This window comes from Ptychodera flava, chromosome 2 (genome assembly GCF_041260155.1).
Source record: "Ptychodera flava strain L36383 chromosome 2, AS_Pfla_20210202, whole genome shotgun sequence".
Classification (NCBI taxonomy): domain Eukaryota; kingdom Metazoa; phylum Hemichordata; class Enteropneusta; family Ptychoderidae; genus Ptychodera; species Ptychodera flava.
The window spans coordinates 38,350,201-38,369,366 of record NC_091929.1 but is presented as its reverse complement, the minus strand read 5'-3'; the positions used below and the strand labels follow the sequence as shown (position 1 = coordinate 38,369,366).

At 37.6% G+C, this 19,166-nt stretch overlaps 1 protein-coding gene across 1 annotated transcript; it reads right to left on the bottom strand.

Moving 5' to 3' along the window:
- Positions 1-7,535: 7,535 nt before the first annotated feature.
- On the bottom strand, positions 7,536-18,818 carry LOC139148325 (myosin heavy chain, clone 203-like). Its single transcript, XM_070719710.1, has 6 exons — positions 18,612-18,818; positions 18,142-18,180; positions 16,990-17,163; positions 15,640-15,750; positions 8,104-8,288; positions 7,536-7,663 (listed from the first exon to the last, which is right to left on the bottom strand). The coding sequence occupies exons 3-5, from the start codon at positions 17,135-17,137 to the stop codon at positions 8,245-8,247; spliced, it is 303 nt and encodes a 100-aa protein (XP_070575811.1). The 5' UTR covers positions 17,138-17,163; positions 18,142-18,180; positions 18,612-18,818; the 3' UTR covers positions 7,536-7,663; positions 8,104-8,244.
- Between the last annotated feature and the right edge of the window lie 348 nt (positions 18,819-19,166).

Genomic DNA, 19,166 nt, shown 5'->3' with positions numbered 1-19,166 from the left:
ATTAAATACTGACTCTGATTGATAGTCCTCTAATATCGTTAACAGAAATGTCAGATTTTGCAAATGACACAAGAAAGTCACAGATTTTCCATTCCTACATATTCTTTGGTCTTCAATCTCTGGCAAACTGAGAATTGTTTTTTACAAAATGTATTGTCATTGTTTGATGGTTGAATATTGTGGGTCAAACACTGATCATGCAAAACATGTGATAAAATATCCGTGTTCAATGTCATTTTCAAAAAGTTTTACCGAGTGCAAAATAAATTGTAGCACCTCTCAGATTGCACCATTACACATATCAATTTCTCAAAATTTCGGTATGCGAGCGGGGACACCAAGCCTCGTGCTCTCCTCCTTGGGGTGTTGTAAACGTTTTACTAGTAAAAGAACAAATAAGACACCTCTCAGATTGCACCATTGCACACATCAATTTCTCAAAATTTTCAACGCAATATGGGGGACACCTCTGACACTCCCCCACCCACTCTTGTTTTCCCTCACCTACTTTCAGGTTCTGTCTAGTCAGATATCCTAGTAAAAACCCTGTCATGATACCAATCCAAATTAAAGCAATACTGTACATTGGCATTGGTCGATACTGGTTATGGAGTGAGCTTTTCAATCCATATTTTGTTTGGACTTTGAATATCATTTTGTTGGTTTCACCTTTTTCAACCGTCATGGATGATAATCAAGCAAGGTAGGCCTTCACCAGGATTTTGAAGGTCTTTAGTATTGCTCTATTTTTTAAAAATTTTACAAAAAGTTGTATTGGAATTTAACTTTTCTAAATGGAGTGGGGTCAGTCCTAATTTTTGTGTTCCACGAGAGAGGTCACTCAAATTCTTCATGGTTGGCAGGGGAGGTACTCAAAACTCGGAGTTTACTCTTCGATTCTTCCGACCCCCATGCGGTAGATAATGACGGCTCCCTTAAACATGTTATAGGTAACTATAGAACTGTACAACGCCTAACTTTCTTTCCACGAGAGACATTCTGCTCGACATTCTTCACGACCTAAACACTCGGAAATATTGGAAATCTGTGTCAACACTTACCCTGTGGAGAATTACAAATCTTCTGTGTTTGTTATCAACGTCAGTCAGGTAAAAATTACGTTTCCAGCAATTACACGGTCGCTTGATATCAAACAGTAACTTACCATGTATTCCACCGTGGTGTGGCTGGTAAACAATTTACGACGACCAGTTTCAGTCGTGCCGACGCACGTTGCAGTGTCAAAGGTCTGCTGGTCGAAGGTGATGAGCGTTTGTACATGCTTCACATATAAAGTAGACACAAAATGAGTCAACGCTCCTTCAACTGACTGAGAGACCCAATATAAGACAATACAGGGAACAATGTCTGACAAACAGCGATGAGGAAAATTACAAATTTTTTCTTACAAAAATGTCGACGTCGTAAAAGTATTATTCATCTGAACATTTTAAAAATATTTCATCCAATTGTTTTTGTTACAAGAAAAAATGGGTGCGGATGTCTAAACAACCTAAAAAGGTCATTGATGTTAATGAAAAACCGACTTCATCAGTAACTTACGATAATTGTTTGCACAGATCTACGCAAAGCTGATTTTCCCAAATTGTCTTCAAGTTTAGCTGATATTGACTGGCACAATAATCTTGATGGAAAAACAGCAAATGACATGTAGAAATGTTTCAGAGACATTGTAAACGCTGTTTCTTCTCAGTGTATTCGAATGAAGCGGCGCAAGAACAGATCCAAACCTAAGTGGATGACGAGTCATGTGCTGCATCAGGTTAGGAAGAAAAGGAAGTTTTAGCGTATTTATACCCATAGCAGAAGTCTACAAGACTACCAGCTATGTAAACTGCAACAGAGCTATGTCATCTCAGAGATTAGGAAGGCCAAAAAATGTATGAAACTAACCTAGCAAAACACATAAAGGATAATCCTAAGGCATTTTTGCATATAATGCTCGTTCTAAACAGAAAACAAAGGACTCAATAGGACCTCTAACCAACAGAAATGGAGCACTTATTGGTGAAAATGCTGACATGACTGACATTCTAAACCACTTCTTTGTGTCAGTTTTCACGAAAGAAGATATGCTGAACTTACCACAATTAGTCATGACAAGTAGTCTATCCAAAGAAGAGGAGTTACACAGCGTACAGATAAATAGAGAAGATGTGATCAAGAAACTTAGCAGTCTTTGTTCCTTCAAAGCACCTGGACCTGTCAGTATCCTAGCATGTTTTTTGAAAAATTGTGCTGAGCAGCTTGCTTACCGTTGACTTTGCTTCTCAACGAATCTTTGAACTCAGGTAATGTCCCGGACGATTGGAGGGTAGCAAACGTTACTCCTTTCTTCAAAAAAGGTCGAAAATTTGAGCCAGGAAATTATCGACCGATCAGCCTAACCAGCCTATGCGGAAAGATCTTAGAGTCCATCATCAGGGATCGAATAGTTACGCACTTGGAAAAACATAATCTTATTACTGACTCGCAACACGGTTTTTGCCACGGTAAGTCTTGTATGACTAACTTGTTGGAGTTTCTCGATGAGATTACTCAGTTTATCGATGGAGAGGACCCAGTGGATGTTGTCTATCTGGATTTTGCCAAAGCATTTGACAAGGTACCACACCGTAGACTCTGTAATAAATTAGCTAATCATGGAATTCGCGGCAATATCGCTAACTGGATTAAGGCCTGGTTAAGTGACAGAAAACAGCGTGTTGTGATAAACGGTTCAGCATCTGTATGGCAGTCTGTCTCTAGCGGTGTTCCTCAGGGTTCAGTCCTCGGCCCAGTCCTTTTTCTAATTTACATAAATGACATTGAGGTGGGCATCAGTTCAAGAGTAAAGAAATTTGCAAATGACACCAAGCTATACAGAACTGTAAGCAAGAACGATGACATAAAGAGTTGGCAGCTAGATAAGCTACACAAGTGGTCATGTGACTGGCAAATTAATTCAATGTTACCAAATGTAAAGTAATGCATCTCGGAATTGGAAACACAAATCATAATTATAACATAAACAGTATTCCGTTGGAAAGCATCGATGAAGAGAAGGATCTTGGAGTTATCGTCCATAAAAGCCTGAAACCGTCACGGCAGTGTGTAGAAGCAGCTAAGAAGGCAAATAAAGTTCTGGGTATGATGAAGAGAACACTCTCATGCAAATCTACAGACATTATTTTAAGACTGTATAAGCAACTAGTCAGACCAAGACTTGAATATTCAGTTCAGGCATGGTCACCTTGGCTAGTTAAAGAAAGTAGTATTCTAGAACAAGTTCAACGCCGAGCAACAAAAATGATTCCACAACTCCACAATATGTCATATGAGCAACGGTTGCAGGTCTTAAAATTAACAAGTCTTAAAAGTCGCAGAGAGAGAGGTGACATGATCGAGGTCTACAAAATAATAAACCACTCGACTCCTGTAACATATCACTGAAATTCAACACATCGTCAAGGAGCAGAGGCCACGCGTACAAACTGATAAAGCCAACTACAAGACTGGATATCAGGAAATTCTCATTTGCACCACGAATCGTCAACTTGTGGAACAGCTTGCCAGACTGGGTGGTCAATGTAAACAGTGTCAACTCATTCAAGAACATGTATGATCGCTACACACACATAAAATCTTGACTGTCACCAGGTTTTATTGTGCCAAACAGAGGGATGTTCCATTATCCAAAAGGATATCTATTCCCTTATCAAACTGAACTGAACTGAACAGATCAGAGATAGAAATTCAGTACAGTTATTGAAATGTCTATGTGGTACTCGGAATTATCCCTCGTATTTTTTCCATAACAATTTTACACAATATATCCTAACATGCTGAAATGATTACTTTTTTCAGATATGAGAGTACTCTTGTCGGCGATGTTTGATGAATCTGCCATGCACTCCTACTATGTTCATCGGGGATCCCTATATGGGCCTTGCAAAAAAAACCCAGAAAGACACCACTTTGTAAGTGCGTTACCACCTTTGACCCCGAGACCAGATCAGAAAATGCAAATGTATTTAACATGTGGGAGGTGGAGCTACCCACATTATCCATTGTCACGTGCCTTCACACAAGTCCTATTCGGCAAGGTGACTGCCTGGTTGTTGTACAGATGTGATCATTACTCGTGGTTCTAAGTTGAGCAGACTAGGATATTTAGCGAGACATTTTATAACATCTAGCAGCTCACAACACGAATTTAGTTAACAATTCTAACTAACAATGGCATAAAGACAAACATGCCAAAGGCAATTTTGGCTGTTTGTTACTTTCATCACGGCGGTCAATATAAAAGCCGAATTTTTACTAAGCTGTGCATTGAGCAGTCTTAATTTATCCTTAAAATTGGCCAAATCCTTCATTTAGACAATTTTCAAGAATTGTGACAAATATTGCCATTACCTCTCAACTCTTCTAACGATCTTTTCAGTCAGGAACCATGTTAAGGGGAAGGACATTGCACGAACAGATTTTTTTTCGTTGTGAGGCATGAAATACTTCTCAAAAAAGAAAAAGCCACAGTTTATTTCAGTGTCAAAGGCTAGCAAATGTGTTACTATCTAAGATGTAAAGTTTCATGTGAAGCATTAGCATCCGACGACAAAGATGAAATTGCTTGATCATAATACACAGAACAGAGCAAATGCTTATTTGGAATTGAACGCACATATTTGAGTGCCTTTCTGTCATATTCGACCGGCAATTCGATTGGTCGTATTGTGTGGAGGGGGAAGGGGTTTCACTGTCGCTACCTTAGACACCCGACAATATCTCTTCGTTGAATTTTAAATATCCACTCAGAAAGAATCAGGTCTGACCTCAAGACATTCACAGAACAGTTTTGCCTTGTCCTAATGTTTAAAAAAGTCAACGAGTGATCAAAAATAATTGTAATGTGAAAAAACCTTATTGAACTGCAGAGTATGCAAGCCTCTTTCTATTTCGTCTGGAAAAGTGTACAGTCTCAATTTACGTGGAGGTAAAATTATGCAAAGAGGCTATGACATAAATTTATGAAGTCATGCGTTCATTAGCATACTATTATGCAGACAAATGAAAAGTTTGATCAGTGTTTTCTGCGACCAATCGTCTGTCTCCTGAGATAATCGTTACACAACAAATACCTGACATTGTGATTTTAATTTCTGTTAACTCCAGTCACGACCGTGTTGCAGCATAGACCGTTCATACTGCAATTCTACAGAGACGAACTATACTTTTTTATTTTGTTCGAGACAGTTCCTCAGAAAACACCATGATGAATGTGTTTATAGATCTGCATAATGACATGCTAATGATGCTTCATTACAAACTTAATGTGTATCGAGCCGGTCAGAACCTACTGGCCACGCTTGGTATATTATTCTTTATATGTTTTTTGATCAACACATCAAGATGTTTTCCCATGATACACTTAAACGATTGTCCAATCTACTTTGAAATAAACACTTGTGAAAGTTTTATTCAGAACCTTGTGTTGCCTTTGTCAATTTTCAATAGTAAGGTAATGGAGAGAGAGAGAGAGAGAGAGAGAGAGAGAGAGAGAGAGAGAGAGAGAGAGAGAGAGAGAGAGAGAGAGAGAGAGAGAGATTATAATTTAAACCTTTCGGCAAGTGCAGACGTCGATGTCTACGGATCGTCTATTATATATACAAAATATGTCTTCGTAAAAAACCAAAACGGCTTGGTTCCTCTTTATACGTCACATTCTTTGTGAAAAAGATTTTTGGGATTGTAAACATGACTGTAGTACACAATGCTTAACTGTTATCGTGTACACAAGGATAAAACACGACGTCGACAGCGCTACTAAATAAACAGAACGTCGCTTTGTTCGTCACATAAAAGCCTTAGATAACCCTGTTGCAAATATGCACATTCCTTTCAGATTGCGTTCTAAAGACTGTAATGTGTTCCTGTATGACAACAAAGAACCAATGTCCTGTTTGTGCGACTTACCCTTATTGTTCCTTTCTAATGTCTTAATCCCCTTTAAATACCAGGCTGTCTGGGGAAGATTCCGCATACGAATTGAGAAACGTATGCTATCCTGGTGAAATGTCATTTTGCTTTAATTTACGGACGAATTCCTTATTACAGTATTCAATTCACACAAAAATTACTAGCTTTTGCCATAGACAGCGGAGTCTTCCGCATTGCTGTCTATGCTTTTGCACGTCCAAATTAATTATCTCCATTTCTGTAATGACAATATTATTCGCATTCTCTGTGGAAGTGGTGTTGAAGACAACGGATTACCACTCACCTTGAACGCCGACAGCGTTGATCGTGATGTAGATGTGTTGGCGTTTTGAAAATAAAATTGCTCGTGCTTCAAAAGCATACCTCTTAATGTGATAGTATGAAAATATATTTTGCAAAGCCTCTAAATTGATCAAACATGGTTTGATGTGAATGTCGTGCCGTGTTTCAGATAAATTGTGAAAGACTTCACATCACTATACTACACACCCGGATCTCTGTATTTACAGTTAAACACTCGTGTAAATATAACCCAGTCGGCTTCTCTGTAATGTTAGAGCGCATACTCACTACCATGCCAATTGTTTGGCTATTGACTCAACGATTCGTTTAATTCTATCATTTCCCTCGTTGCCTGGCACTGAAGCAGGCTGACTTTGTCGAAATGTGGGAAGAGACATAAAAATAACGAACAGAAAACGTTTACGGTACATAAAACATTTCGTGCTACTTTTCGCCAATTTTATTAGTCTGCCTTTAAGCAAAGTAAAGTAGGCTGCAAGGTATTAGCACAATGCCATAGTGGTGGCTCAGAGATCCAATAATAACGTTCGAGGAAACACAATTGTAAGAAAAACATTTACAAGTACACTCTTATTTTTTTGCTTTCAGGTTTCTTTAATTTACATACACAATTTTATTCAGGGATTTCTGTTGTCGAGCTTTACTGGGTCAATTTTGAAGATGCAAATAATCTTCAAATGTTGCCAAGTAAACTGATCAGATGATAAGGCTCATACTCTCATTCAATCAATCGTCATACTCTGAAACATAGAGCTAGTGGTAAAATATTGGGTTATGATATAACATTAACAAAAACTACCGATATCTCTCTCTAATTTGCCTACTTCAAATTATAAACGATATCATTGTCGCTACTAGCTAAACCATTATTTTAAAATATGAGTCTATGAGAAGACACTAAATCAAAACGGAGAACTGAAATCGTAGGCATGCAACCAAACGAGTTTCACGGTCATTTCTAAATGGTAGAAATTGAACTATGTAGGCTACCTTGACAGATTTGGAAGTTCATATTCAAGTAAAATATCTTGCTCTGATCAATGGTAACTACTTTGATAATTTTCTCAGGTCTTGTATTTCTTTGGCCACTGTTTTATTGTGTCTCCTGGCGATATTGTACAACGAGTCCCATGTTGGTGGCGTTGAGGGCGTTGTGCTTTTTTCAGCACTCATTTGTATCCACTGCGTGATGAAAGCTTCAGCCGCGGCTTCTCCTGTCAACTCGTGGCTTCCTCTGGAATGTTTGATTTTTCCCCTTCTATGCCAACATCTCGGGCGATGACTTCCCAGGTTGTTTTGATCTTCACGGCTATCTTCTTTGCATCGCTTTCCGCTATAGCGACACTACCTTGACTTAGATCTGGCAAGTGTCAAAAAAAGAGTAGCTGTTAGACGAGAGAGAACAGTTGTAACAACTTTTAATTCAAGCATTTGGGTCTGTAAATTTACAAGTCTTGGTCGGTTGGTTAGAAATATTGGTCTTGGTAAAGCTTCTCATCAATAAGTAAAACGTTACACCAAAGAACTACTTAAAAGAAATTCTGATTTGGTTGTGATTATACATAAACAACTGCTAATTTTCTACGAGTCTGTACTGCCAGTGCATATTAATATGAAATTGTTTCATATCTATCGACATTTAATTCCTCGATAATGAAAAGAAATAAAACCACTGTTAGTGTTCTTAACTTTTGGATCTCAAGGAATGCTAAATAATCACTATGTGTTCATATTGGCTTCAAGATCTGTTATCTCATTTACCAAACTTTCTTAATCGAGAATCATAAGTTTCTATCCTACCTGTTTCACTCGATCGTCTCTCAAACTGGTTCATTCGTTCTCTGATATCGCCACATTGTTGTTTTGTCCAATCTCTTACTTGTCGTAACTCTTTTCGTATTTCGTCGATTTCACTCATCCCAAGTCTCTTTTCCATCTTATTTATTTTTCTACTACTTTGTCAACGACTCGCGTGTCTAAAGTATCTGGGACAAAAAGGGTTGAAATAGTAGAAGTGTGGCTCTAAATGTTTTATTCAAATATGACGATTCCCCCTGGTATGATTGAGAATACAGACAATGATTTCAGCTAACAATTCTTACAGCTCAGGAATTTCACACTCATCATACGTTAATCGCCAGATGATCAGGTCAAGGAAACTTTCATAAGTCTTTTTATTGTCTCTTTTAACGATTTTCTTGATGGATTTATCGACTTCTTACGACAACGATCATATGATTTTACCGGCAGGTTTTCAAACGCGTTTAGTTGAGTGCTTTGTTTACATGATTATTATGCTCTTACTCTCTTTTTCAGTATTTAATGTTCCAAGACATGTTATGAGCCCTTCCAATAAATGAACTCTCTGCAAAGAATTAAGCTCGTAACCCGATCAAAGTATACTTTTTCTGAAAGCCTAGATATTGGCAAATACTTTGTTTTGTATTACTTCACCATTGCTTATACAAGAACCACGTGACGGTCAATTTGAATAACTTCTTAAAATCGGTTTTTACATTTCTCTGTTCCCTGAAACTACCATTTCATAACTACCATTTCAAATGACTTAAAAAGGTACAGAAACTCATTATATCACCAAAAGTGCTCAGCAGCGCCTCTAGTTTTTGAGGCGGTTGGATATTTTTGAATCAGTAAGAATGTAATGATTCAATTTTACAGGGCTGTGATCGAAAGTCTGTTAACTTTTTCAATCACTATTTGGTTTGGCTCATTATCTCAGCAAGAGAAAGCACAATTAAACAAAATTGTTACTACTGCATCAAGGATTATTGGCACAGATTTACCCTCACTTGATAATATCTATCGGCAGCGTGTGGCTAACAGGGCCTCACACATCATCGATGACAGCACTCATCCAGCTCATGATTTATTTCAATTGCTCCCCTCTGGACGGCGCTATCGGTCCTTTAAAGTGAATACCGCACGTTTTAGCAATAGTTTTTATCCACGTGCTGTTCAAATACTTTCAGATCGCAATTTTTAATTCGCAATTGTATTTTTTATTACCTGTATCCATAAGATTTTATATTCTTTTTTACTCATGCCTCCTTCGTATTATTTATTTGGTTTTATAGTCGGTTTCTAAAGTGTTTTAGTTACATGTAATATTGATGTTGTGTTTTTTTGTGTGACGACAGCAAGACAATTTCATAATGAAAATGAATGTATATTGTTATGTAGGTCATTTCCCCCACATCATCATGACCTGAGTTCAATTAGTCTAGAACATTCCCAAGGTCACTGCCCTTAATGACCTCACAACCTTGAATTCAATTAGTCATGTTTGGAATGTTCTGGAAAGTTGATTAGTTGTGTAAGGGAGATAATTTTAGAACAGTAATTAGCATGTCAATAAAAGTTCTAGATTGTTCTTATATGCCTTTATAAAAGGGACGTGCACAGCTTCCAGTCAGACTTTTGGGATCGTGTCTCTTGTGTGTTACTAAACTCCAGCAGTAGTCATTCTCAAGACTTTTCAAGACCTTCACTGTCAACGCTGGATTTATACTGTGGACTTTGTGCAGCTTCAAGCCTGCAAGCCAAAGGACTGTTCATTCATCCGACTGACTGTTACAACTCTGAGACTGGAGCTTTGCCGTCCCAGCTGAGATAAGTAGTCTGTACACTTTTAAAGCTTGTACTCTATCCCTGACTTAGCAATTAGTTTTATTTTCGTAATAAATTTTGTTTAAACGTTAACTGCTGAGTTCACCCTTTTGTTCGTTTTCTCTGCACGTAACAAATTGGGGGCTCGTCCGGGATACGAATATTTTGAGCCGTTTGACAACATTTTGCCTGCTTTTTCAAAACTACTGTACACTGTGAACTCAGCCAAATCCAATCATGGCGGAATTTAAACCAGACGAATTTATGGATGACCTTGATCAGGACACATTTAATTCCCTCAGAAAAGACAACCTCATAGCACTGGCAAATTTCCTTAAAGTAGATGTCAAAAGATCTATGCGCAAGCGAGAAATTCAGTTCAAGATTGCAAAACATTTAGTTAATTCTGGCCATTTTGAAGAGTCTGCCTTAAAAGATTATGAGCCTGAGTCTTCCTTCGAACTCAAAAAATTAGAATTAGAAATACAGGCAGATTTGGAGCTTAAGAAATTGGAATTAGAAAAGGAAAAATGCAAATGGAAGAAAGGGAAAGGCAGGAAAAATTACAAATGAAAGACAAAGAATTACAAATGGAAGAAAGACAGAGAGAAAAGGAGAGAGAATTGGAAGAACATCGACTACAGTTAGAAATGAGACGTTTAGAGCTTGGACAGTCAGGAAAATTCTTCCCTTCAGACAAGTTTGACATCACTAAGCATTTCAGGTTAGTTCCCCCTTTCCAAGAAAAGGATGTTGATAATATTTCCTTCATTTTGAGAAAATGCTCAGAGTCTGAATTGGCCTAAGGAGTCCTGGTCTATGCTTTTGCAGAGTGCTTTGGTGGGTAAAGCCAGAGAAATTTACATTCAGTTGTCAGTAGAGCAGGCTTCAGATTATGATTCTGTGAAGGAATTAATTCTCAAGGGCTATGAGTTGGTGCCTGAAGCTTACCGTCAGAAATTTAGGGATTGTGAGAAGGTGAAGGATCAAACTTATGTTGAATTTGCTCGAACAAAAGAACAACTGTTTGATCGTTGGTGTTCTTCTGAAAAGGTCAGTCAGAATTATGACAAATTACGACAACTTGTTTTGATTGAGGAATTTAAAAGGTGCATCCGGAGTGACATCAAGACGTTTATCAATGAACAAAAGGCAGATACATTAGAGGTTGCTGCACGTTTGGCCGATGATTATTCATTGACCCACAAATCTTCATTTCTCAGCAAACCATCCCAGTCCTTTTCATACAGAAACAATGCAGGTAAATTTAACTCGTCCTTTTCATCCAAGAATTTCTCAAAGGACAGTAGAAAATCAAATGACAACAGTTCACAAAATTCAAGTAACACTCTCCACATCATCAGATCCCAAGTCTCAATCTCCTTCTGACAAACAGTTCGGTACACTTTCTTGTAATTATTGTAAGAAAGACGGCCATTTAATGTCAGATTGTTTCAAATTGAAAAGAAAACGTGAAGGTCAAAGTGGTCAAAGTGGATCTAAGCCCACCGGCTTTATTTCTTCATCAACTCAATTAGAGTCTAATAATGTGTGCAACACATTTTCTGAGGTTAAACCCCTCTTATCCCCAATTAATGAGGTCAAGGTCAATTCTTCTCAAGATAGCATTATGGGTATTTTCGAACCATTTATTCATAATGGTTTTATATCACTTTCTAGTGATTTCTCTTCCGCTACCCCTGTCAAAATTTTAAGAGATACCGGGGCTTCCCAGTCTCTTTTGTTGGCAGATACCCTGCCGTTTTCTGAAAAGTCATTTTCAGGTTCTAAAGTTCTTATTAAGGGGGTAGATTGTAATGACTACATTCCTGTTCCTCTCCATAATGTCTATTTGTCTTCGGACTTTGTTTCTGGACCTGTGGCTTTAGGTATTAGGCCTTTTTTGCCTTTTGAAGGGATTCACCTTCTTCTTGGAAACGACCTTGCTGGGGACAAGGTCATTACTAATCCACTTGTGACTGATAATCCTAGTTTAGATCAGGATCCAGAGCCAATTGAACAAGAGATACCCGATTTATTTCCTTCATGTGCCATTACTCGAGCCATGTCAAAGAAAACTTCCGAGAATCAAAATACTCTCAAAAATAATGTCACAGATGTTGACTTAAATGACACCTTTCTCAGTCAGGTGTTTGACACGGATCATTCCGTTATCCCTCGTGGATTTGAAACTTCCAGTAAAACTTCTGCTGATCAAAGTCAGACATTTTCTAGATCAAATCTCATTGCAGAACAACACAAAGACCCAGATATTTTGTCTTTGTTTGACAGGGTAGATGATGAAGTAAAACTTCAGATAGCTCTGTTTCCTATTATACAAAATCTGGTATTCTCATGCGTAAATGGAGACCTCCAGATGTTTTGGTTGATGACGATTGGGCTATAAAACATCAAATTGTGGTTCCAAAGCCCTACCGTGCTGAAATATTGCGCCTGGCCCATGAAACCCCTGGGCTGGTCACTTAGGAGTCAGGAAAACTTATCATAAAATTCTCAGTCACTTTTATTGGCCTAATCTCAGGCAGGATGTAGCACATTTCTGTAAAACTTGTCACACATGTCAAATGGTAGGAAAGCCAAATCAGACTATTCCAAAGGCCCCTTACAGCCAATTCCTGCATTTCAAGAACCATTTAGTAGGATACTAATAGACTGTGTTGGGCCCCTACCAAAAACAAGATCAGGAAATGAGTACATGTTGACAATTATGTGTACATCAACTCGGTTCCCGAAGCCATACCACTGAGAAATATAAAGACAAAGACTATAGTGAGAGCTTTAGTCAAATTTTTCACTTTATTCGGCCTCCCTAAATGTTTCCAGTCCGATCAAGGCTCCAACTTTATGTCTGGAATTTTTCAACAAGTAATGGATCAGCTAGGCATTAAACAGTATAGGTCATCCGCCTATCATCCAGAAAGTCAGGGTGCTCTTGAGCGATTTCATCAAACTTTGAAAAACATGATTAGGACCTACTGTTTTGACACAGAGAAGCAGTGGGATGAAGGAATTCATTTTTTGCTCTTTGCTGTTAGAGAGTCAATTCAGGAGTCTCTTGGTTTTAGCCCATTTGAGCTTGTATTTGGACATACAGTCCGTGGCCCACTTAAGCTCGTTAAAGAGAAATTCCTATCAGACGATGATGATTGTCTGAATATTTTGCAATATGTGTCAGATTTTCGTACGAAACTCTCTAAAGCATGTGAATTAGCCAGAGAAAATCTTGAGTCATCTCAGCAGTCAATGAAAACCAAATATGATAAAAGCACCTCAAAACGGAAGTTTGAACCCGGTCAAAAGGTTCTTGTTCTACTTCCAATTCCTGGAAAACCACTCCATGCTCGTTACTTTGGGCCATATCTAATTGATAAGAAATTGAGTGATTTAAATTACATCATAATAAACACCTGACAGGCGAAAACAAAACCAGCTATGTCACATAAATATGCTTAAGCCATATTTGGATAGGGATAATCCTACTATAACTCAGCCTGTCAGTGCAGTCAGTTCAAACCATTATGAAGATAGTGATACTGAAACTGACTTGAGTGAAAATACTCTAAACTCAAAGCTGGGCTCGGTCAAGCTTCAGAACTCAGAAATCCTGGAGAAGCTGGAGTCTACAAAGTTGGCACACCTCCAGCCAGAACAACAACAACAGCTGAAAGAACCAATCCATGAACATTTGTTCAAAGATGTTCCAACGAGGACAAACATCATCTACCACAACGAAGATGTCTGCGACAGTAATCCAGTGGAACAACATCCAGACGGACTGAATCCTGCGAAAGCGGAATATCTCCAGGAGGAAGCCAAGTATTTGCCGAACAATGACTTTATCGAACTCAGTAAAAATAACCGGACTTTGCCGTGCATACTTTATGCCAAATTCAGTGCCATTTCAAGTTTTCCAACAACAAATTGCAGGAAGATAGTCATGGGACATCCTGTTGCTACTTTTCACACAAATTTAACAAATCCCAGAGAAACTACTCTACAATTGAAAAAGAGTGTTTATCTTTGATATTAGCTTTACAGCATTTTGAAGTTTATGTTACTTCTTCAAATCAGCCAATAGTGGTTTATATTGATCACAACCCTCTTGTTTTTCTGCAGAAATTTAAAGGCAAAAATCAGAGATTGCTAAGATGGAGTTTAATGTTACAGGAGTTTAATCTTGACATTAGACATATCAAAGGCAGAGACAATTTAATTGCAGACTGTCTCTCTCGTATTTAGAGTTATTATTGTTCACTTTCAAGAAGTTTTACTTTAGAGTAAGAAAAAAAAAATTGAGTACTTAAATCTTTTTCAAGATTACATTTGCAAAAGAAAGATTTTTCTTTGAAAAATTTTCTTTTTTTTGAAGAGGGGGTGTGTTATGTAGGTCATTTCCCCCACACTCATCATGACCTGAGTTCAATTAGTCTAGAACATTCCCAAGGTCACTGCCCTTAATGACCTCACAACCTTGAATTCAATTAGTCATGTTTGGAATGTTCTGGAAAGTTGATTAGTTGTGTAAGGAGATAATTTTAGAACAGTAATTAGCATGTCAATAAAAGTTCTAGATTGTTCTTATATGCCTTTATAAAAGGGACGTGCACAGCTTCCAGTCAGACTTTTGGGATCGTGTCTCTTGTGTGTTACTAAACTCCAGCAGTAGTCATTCTCAAGACTTTTCAAGACCTTCACTGTCAACGCTGGATTTATACTGTGGACTTTGTGCAGTTTCAAGCCTGCAAGCCAAAGGACTGTTCATTCATCGACTGACTGTTACAACTCTGAGACTGGAGCTCTGCCGTCCCAGCTGAGATAAGTAGTCTGTACACTTTTAAAGCTTGTACTCTATCCCTGACTTAGCAATTAGTTTTTTTTTGTAATAAATTTTGTTTAAAACGTTAACTGCTGAGTTCACCCTTTGTTCGTTTTCTCTGCACGTAACAATATAATGGCAATAAAGTTATCTAATCTAATCTAACGCAGCAGTACTTCCGGCCGAAATTAGCATGATCAAAAGGTGTCGTGTCAATCTTCGAAAGTCTGTCTGGGATTGTTTTAACCTGTCCTACTTTTTATGTTACATACTTTGAGAGGTGTTAGACTAGAGGTCAGTTTATCGGTCAGATAATTATCGCGTCATAAAAAAATGTCCTAGAGCCCAAAACAAAAATCGCAGACACACTTTGCAAGAGTGACATGACACCTTTTGATCATGCTAATTTCGAACGGTAATCCTACAGCGTTAGTAAAGGGAAATGTAAAAAACCGATTTGAAGAGGTTATTCATATTGGCTGTCACGAGGTCTTTATGTCAACAATTATCAAATAATACAAAAACTGTATTTACCAATATCCAGACTATCAGAAAATATAACTTTGATGGGGAAACGAACTTAATTTCGGTAGAGAGTTCATTAATTGGATGTGTTCAATATTGGTATTGGAATCTTAAGCACTCATATTACTCCTCGGTACGTTAAAAATTGGGTGAATCTGCCACGGTCCAGCGGTCAACAAAGCTCAAGCATCTATTATCTTAGATGAATGTATATTAAGATTATGTAAATCGATTAAATTAACCTTTGTTAGTTTATTGATTCGTTGTTCATTCATTTGTCCACATTCCAAGTTGTCATGAATCACTTGGTCAAAATTGAATATTTTGAACCAAATCAATTGCCTTACCGTCTCGCTTTTCGATCTCCGTAATTTTGTTTCGCAGTTCAGCGATCTGTGACACGAGTTGTGACACAATCTTCTGCAGCTCTTCTTTTGATTTCGTCTCCGAGGTCAGACCTTAGAGATCATTGAGAATTGTATCAAGTCAGGCAGACGAAACATTATACTTCTCCTTTTCATAGCAAAGATAACATACGAAAAAATTCAAAGACTTATTAATGTTCACTGTTCAGAGAATGTTGTCTTTCTAGTCACTTAAAGTTTAACCATGGGGCCTAGTTGTTCCTAATGTATAATCATTTGAGATGCGAAACACTATTGCTTGGAACAAATATAGCTCCACTTTAAATAGCATACGAGAATGCCACCAATAATATTATTAGCTGTATTATAAAAACATCTGCGGCAGATTTCGCATCTTTTGTTTTCGAATTCATCGTAATCGGCAAAGGCATAAGTAGAATTGATGATTCTATGAACACGCTTTATTTCTGCACATTCTTACTAGAATTTGATACATGCGCATGCATTGATATGTTTCTAAAGTCAAATATGTATGCATGAACGTATGTGGGTTTACATGGTTGAGACATTTGAAACTTAAATACGCTAGTGTAGGAGACAGAGAAAATAAAGATATATGAAACAGATCCAAAACAATTGTAAAAGCCATATGGTACATCATAGTCTTAGGATTCATAGGAACAAACATAAACACAGCACATATAGACAAAAACCAAGTACCGGTACACACGGAAAAGCCAAATTCATAGACGAAAAATATATTGACCTCTCAGACTGGTAAAGACAACCGAGAAGTACTTGCAAATGAAAACAGATATCAAAAGTTTAAACGATTTACTGAGACAAGCTGTTTTTCGCCACACAATAGAAAGCAGCAAGAAAGTCAAATGGTAAGCCTGATAATGATTTTGTCTTTTACCCCTGGGTCAGTCAATAACTTTGTTTCAAACCTCTATTCATTAAAACGAGAGATTAATTGATAGAATGGACGGAAAAGAGTTGGCAGAAATAAACTTAACATTATAAGTAACCTGTGTTTCCGCTCTTTTCTTTATAGTTTGATTTATTTCATTCGCGATAAGAAGTGTAATACACCCCCGAAAAGATGTAAACACTTGTATGCAAAACATTGGCGTGTATTCTACCTAGGGCATACTCTGGCATTCATCATCTTCATTCGTCGAGTATCCCTTAATGAATCAAAGGATATTGATTCAAAAATAACTAAACTCATTCAAAGCTGATTCTTAAAATGTTTAATCCAGACAGAAATCCAGACAGGCTCTTGAAGCCTTCAGGAAAATGTGCATCATAATATCATAATATTCGTACCTTCCTCTAATTTGCGCAGAGATTTGTCCATGTCATCAAGTTTATTGATTTTATCACGCAGGTCTCTGAGGTCACTTTTCATGGTTTGCATGGCTCCCTCAATTGTTGCCGCCAGTCTTTTTTCCTGCGCCAGCATGATGTTTTTCATCTCACTTCCGAGGGCTGCTACAATGGCTTCAAACGCAATGGTAACATTAACATTACATTTGGTAACTCAACTCATCAAAACCTTCATTGGTTATTCGTCAATTTACGGTCACTTGGTATGCTTCGTTTCACACTGATACGTACATCGAGCTATTAACTGGTTAACAGTTTTGGAACAGTTAATCCACTCTGTATACCACCAAAGGATATATTGACAGAGCGGACCATTAAGTCCCACAGCTTCTATACGAAGCAGGAGTACGTGATAAAAACGTTAGAAAAATTCTGATGCAATAATAATTTGAATCAAAAACCATATGATGGATCGAAATATCGAATTAGAAACATGGTGGTTAACCAATGTAGTGAAAGTTATAGAGGAAGAAAAGTATGTATACTGATAAAAAAATTTTTAAAGAATGCGCTTTGAGTTTTAATGTAGATTTGGTTTTGTTAGCTTGTTGGGGAAGTTTAACTTGAAATCCCAAAGGAATGTTTCTCATTGAAAAGATAGCATACTAACTATAAGGTTGTCCCCACCTGATGTATTTTAACATTTATTGGCTGAATCAGATTATTGAACATACTGAACATATCATCAAAAGAAAGGTGAAATGAGGTGGGTATCATCAAGGTACTGACATAACTCCATTTCTTGTAACTATTATACAGCAGCAGTATAGAAGACTACTATCAAGACCTGATAGTCTAAGTTTGTAAAATAGCACAATCCTATTGGGTCCTGTTGGTTCAAAAAGCTGACGCCGAAGTCTTCCTAAGAAAATACACTTGTTTTCGTAATGACGATTCGGCCTATTGTCCTATTGGTGTGCTGACGAATAAATAACAATGATATTTTTGGAAAGAAGTTCATTTATCACCTGAAAAGGGTTATGATTGCCTAAAAGCTACTTTACAGTGAAAACGAATTATGAATTGGAAAAAATAGAGAAATAAGTAAACAAATGAAAGAAACGAAGAAACATAAGTAAGCAAGAGACCTACCATCGGTGTCAGGTCCTTGGGAAGACGCACCAGCAACACCTAAAATTTAAGGCACGCATGACAATAAAAATATATCATTTTAAAACATCATATGAGTTTGCCAGAAATTCTAAAGATCTGATATAGCGAGTTTTAAATTTTTACTCGGTCTTTCTACAATGGCGATGTATAACTTTGAACACATTGAATTTGGCTCGTCAAAAAGCGCGATAACAGCCAAACCTTGATTGAAGTAAAACGACAGGAAATAAAAGTTCAAAATAAAGTATGATGCAATTGTTGTAATTACAAAATGCAGTTAGCCTTAGAATTATTGGTCTAGGAAATGCAGGAACACCATAGCTATTTGTTCGCAATGCAAGTCAATCGTAACGGTTATGTTTTTGGCAAATCCATGGACAATTTGCAAACGCATGCAGTATTGCCAACGAATCAAACAGTCATACCCTACATATGCTTTATCAACTCACCACCCGTCTGTAGATTGAGTCCTGGCCGCAGAACGTTCAACACAGTATCACCATGTCGAGTATCCTTGAGTACGTCAAATAGCTTTCCATACCCGTCACTCTGAGCTTTGAAAACCGCTATGACATAGGCTACGCGAGGTTCTCCAGATTTTCTCTGAGAATATGAAGTAAGTAACACTGTTTTCGACAACAGATTTAGTAATAAAGATAGGATAACAATGTGAACAACAACAACAATGTAAACAACAACAACAACAATAACATGCGTTTCAAGGAAAACATCAACAACGGCAATAGTAGAATTATGGTGGGTAGAGATCATTTAACCAACAAAGTGTTAGCTGTACGATCAGACAAGACAAATGCCTGGCAGTGTGAAGTCTAGTTTGCTCTTGAAATCCACAAAAGTTAATATTTCACAGTATGTTTGATCGTGGTCACTCCACAAAAACGAACCTTAAATGTAACTTGTTGACTCTGTGCCCGTTTATCGATTGTTACGTGCAGAGAAAACGAACAAAAGGGTGAACTCAGCAGTTTCCGTTTAAACAAAAT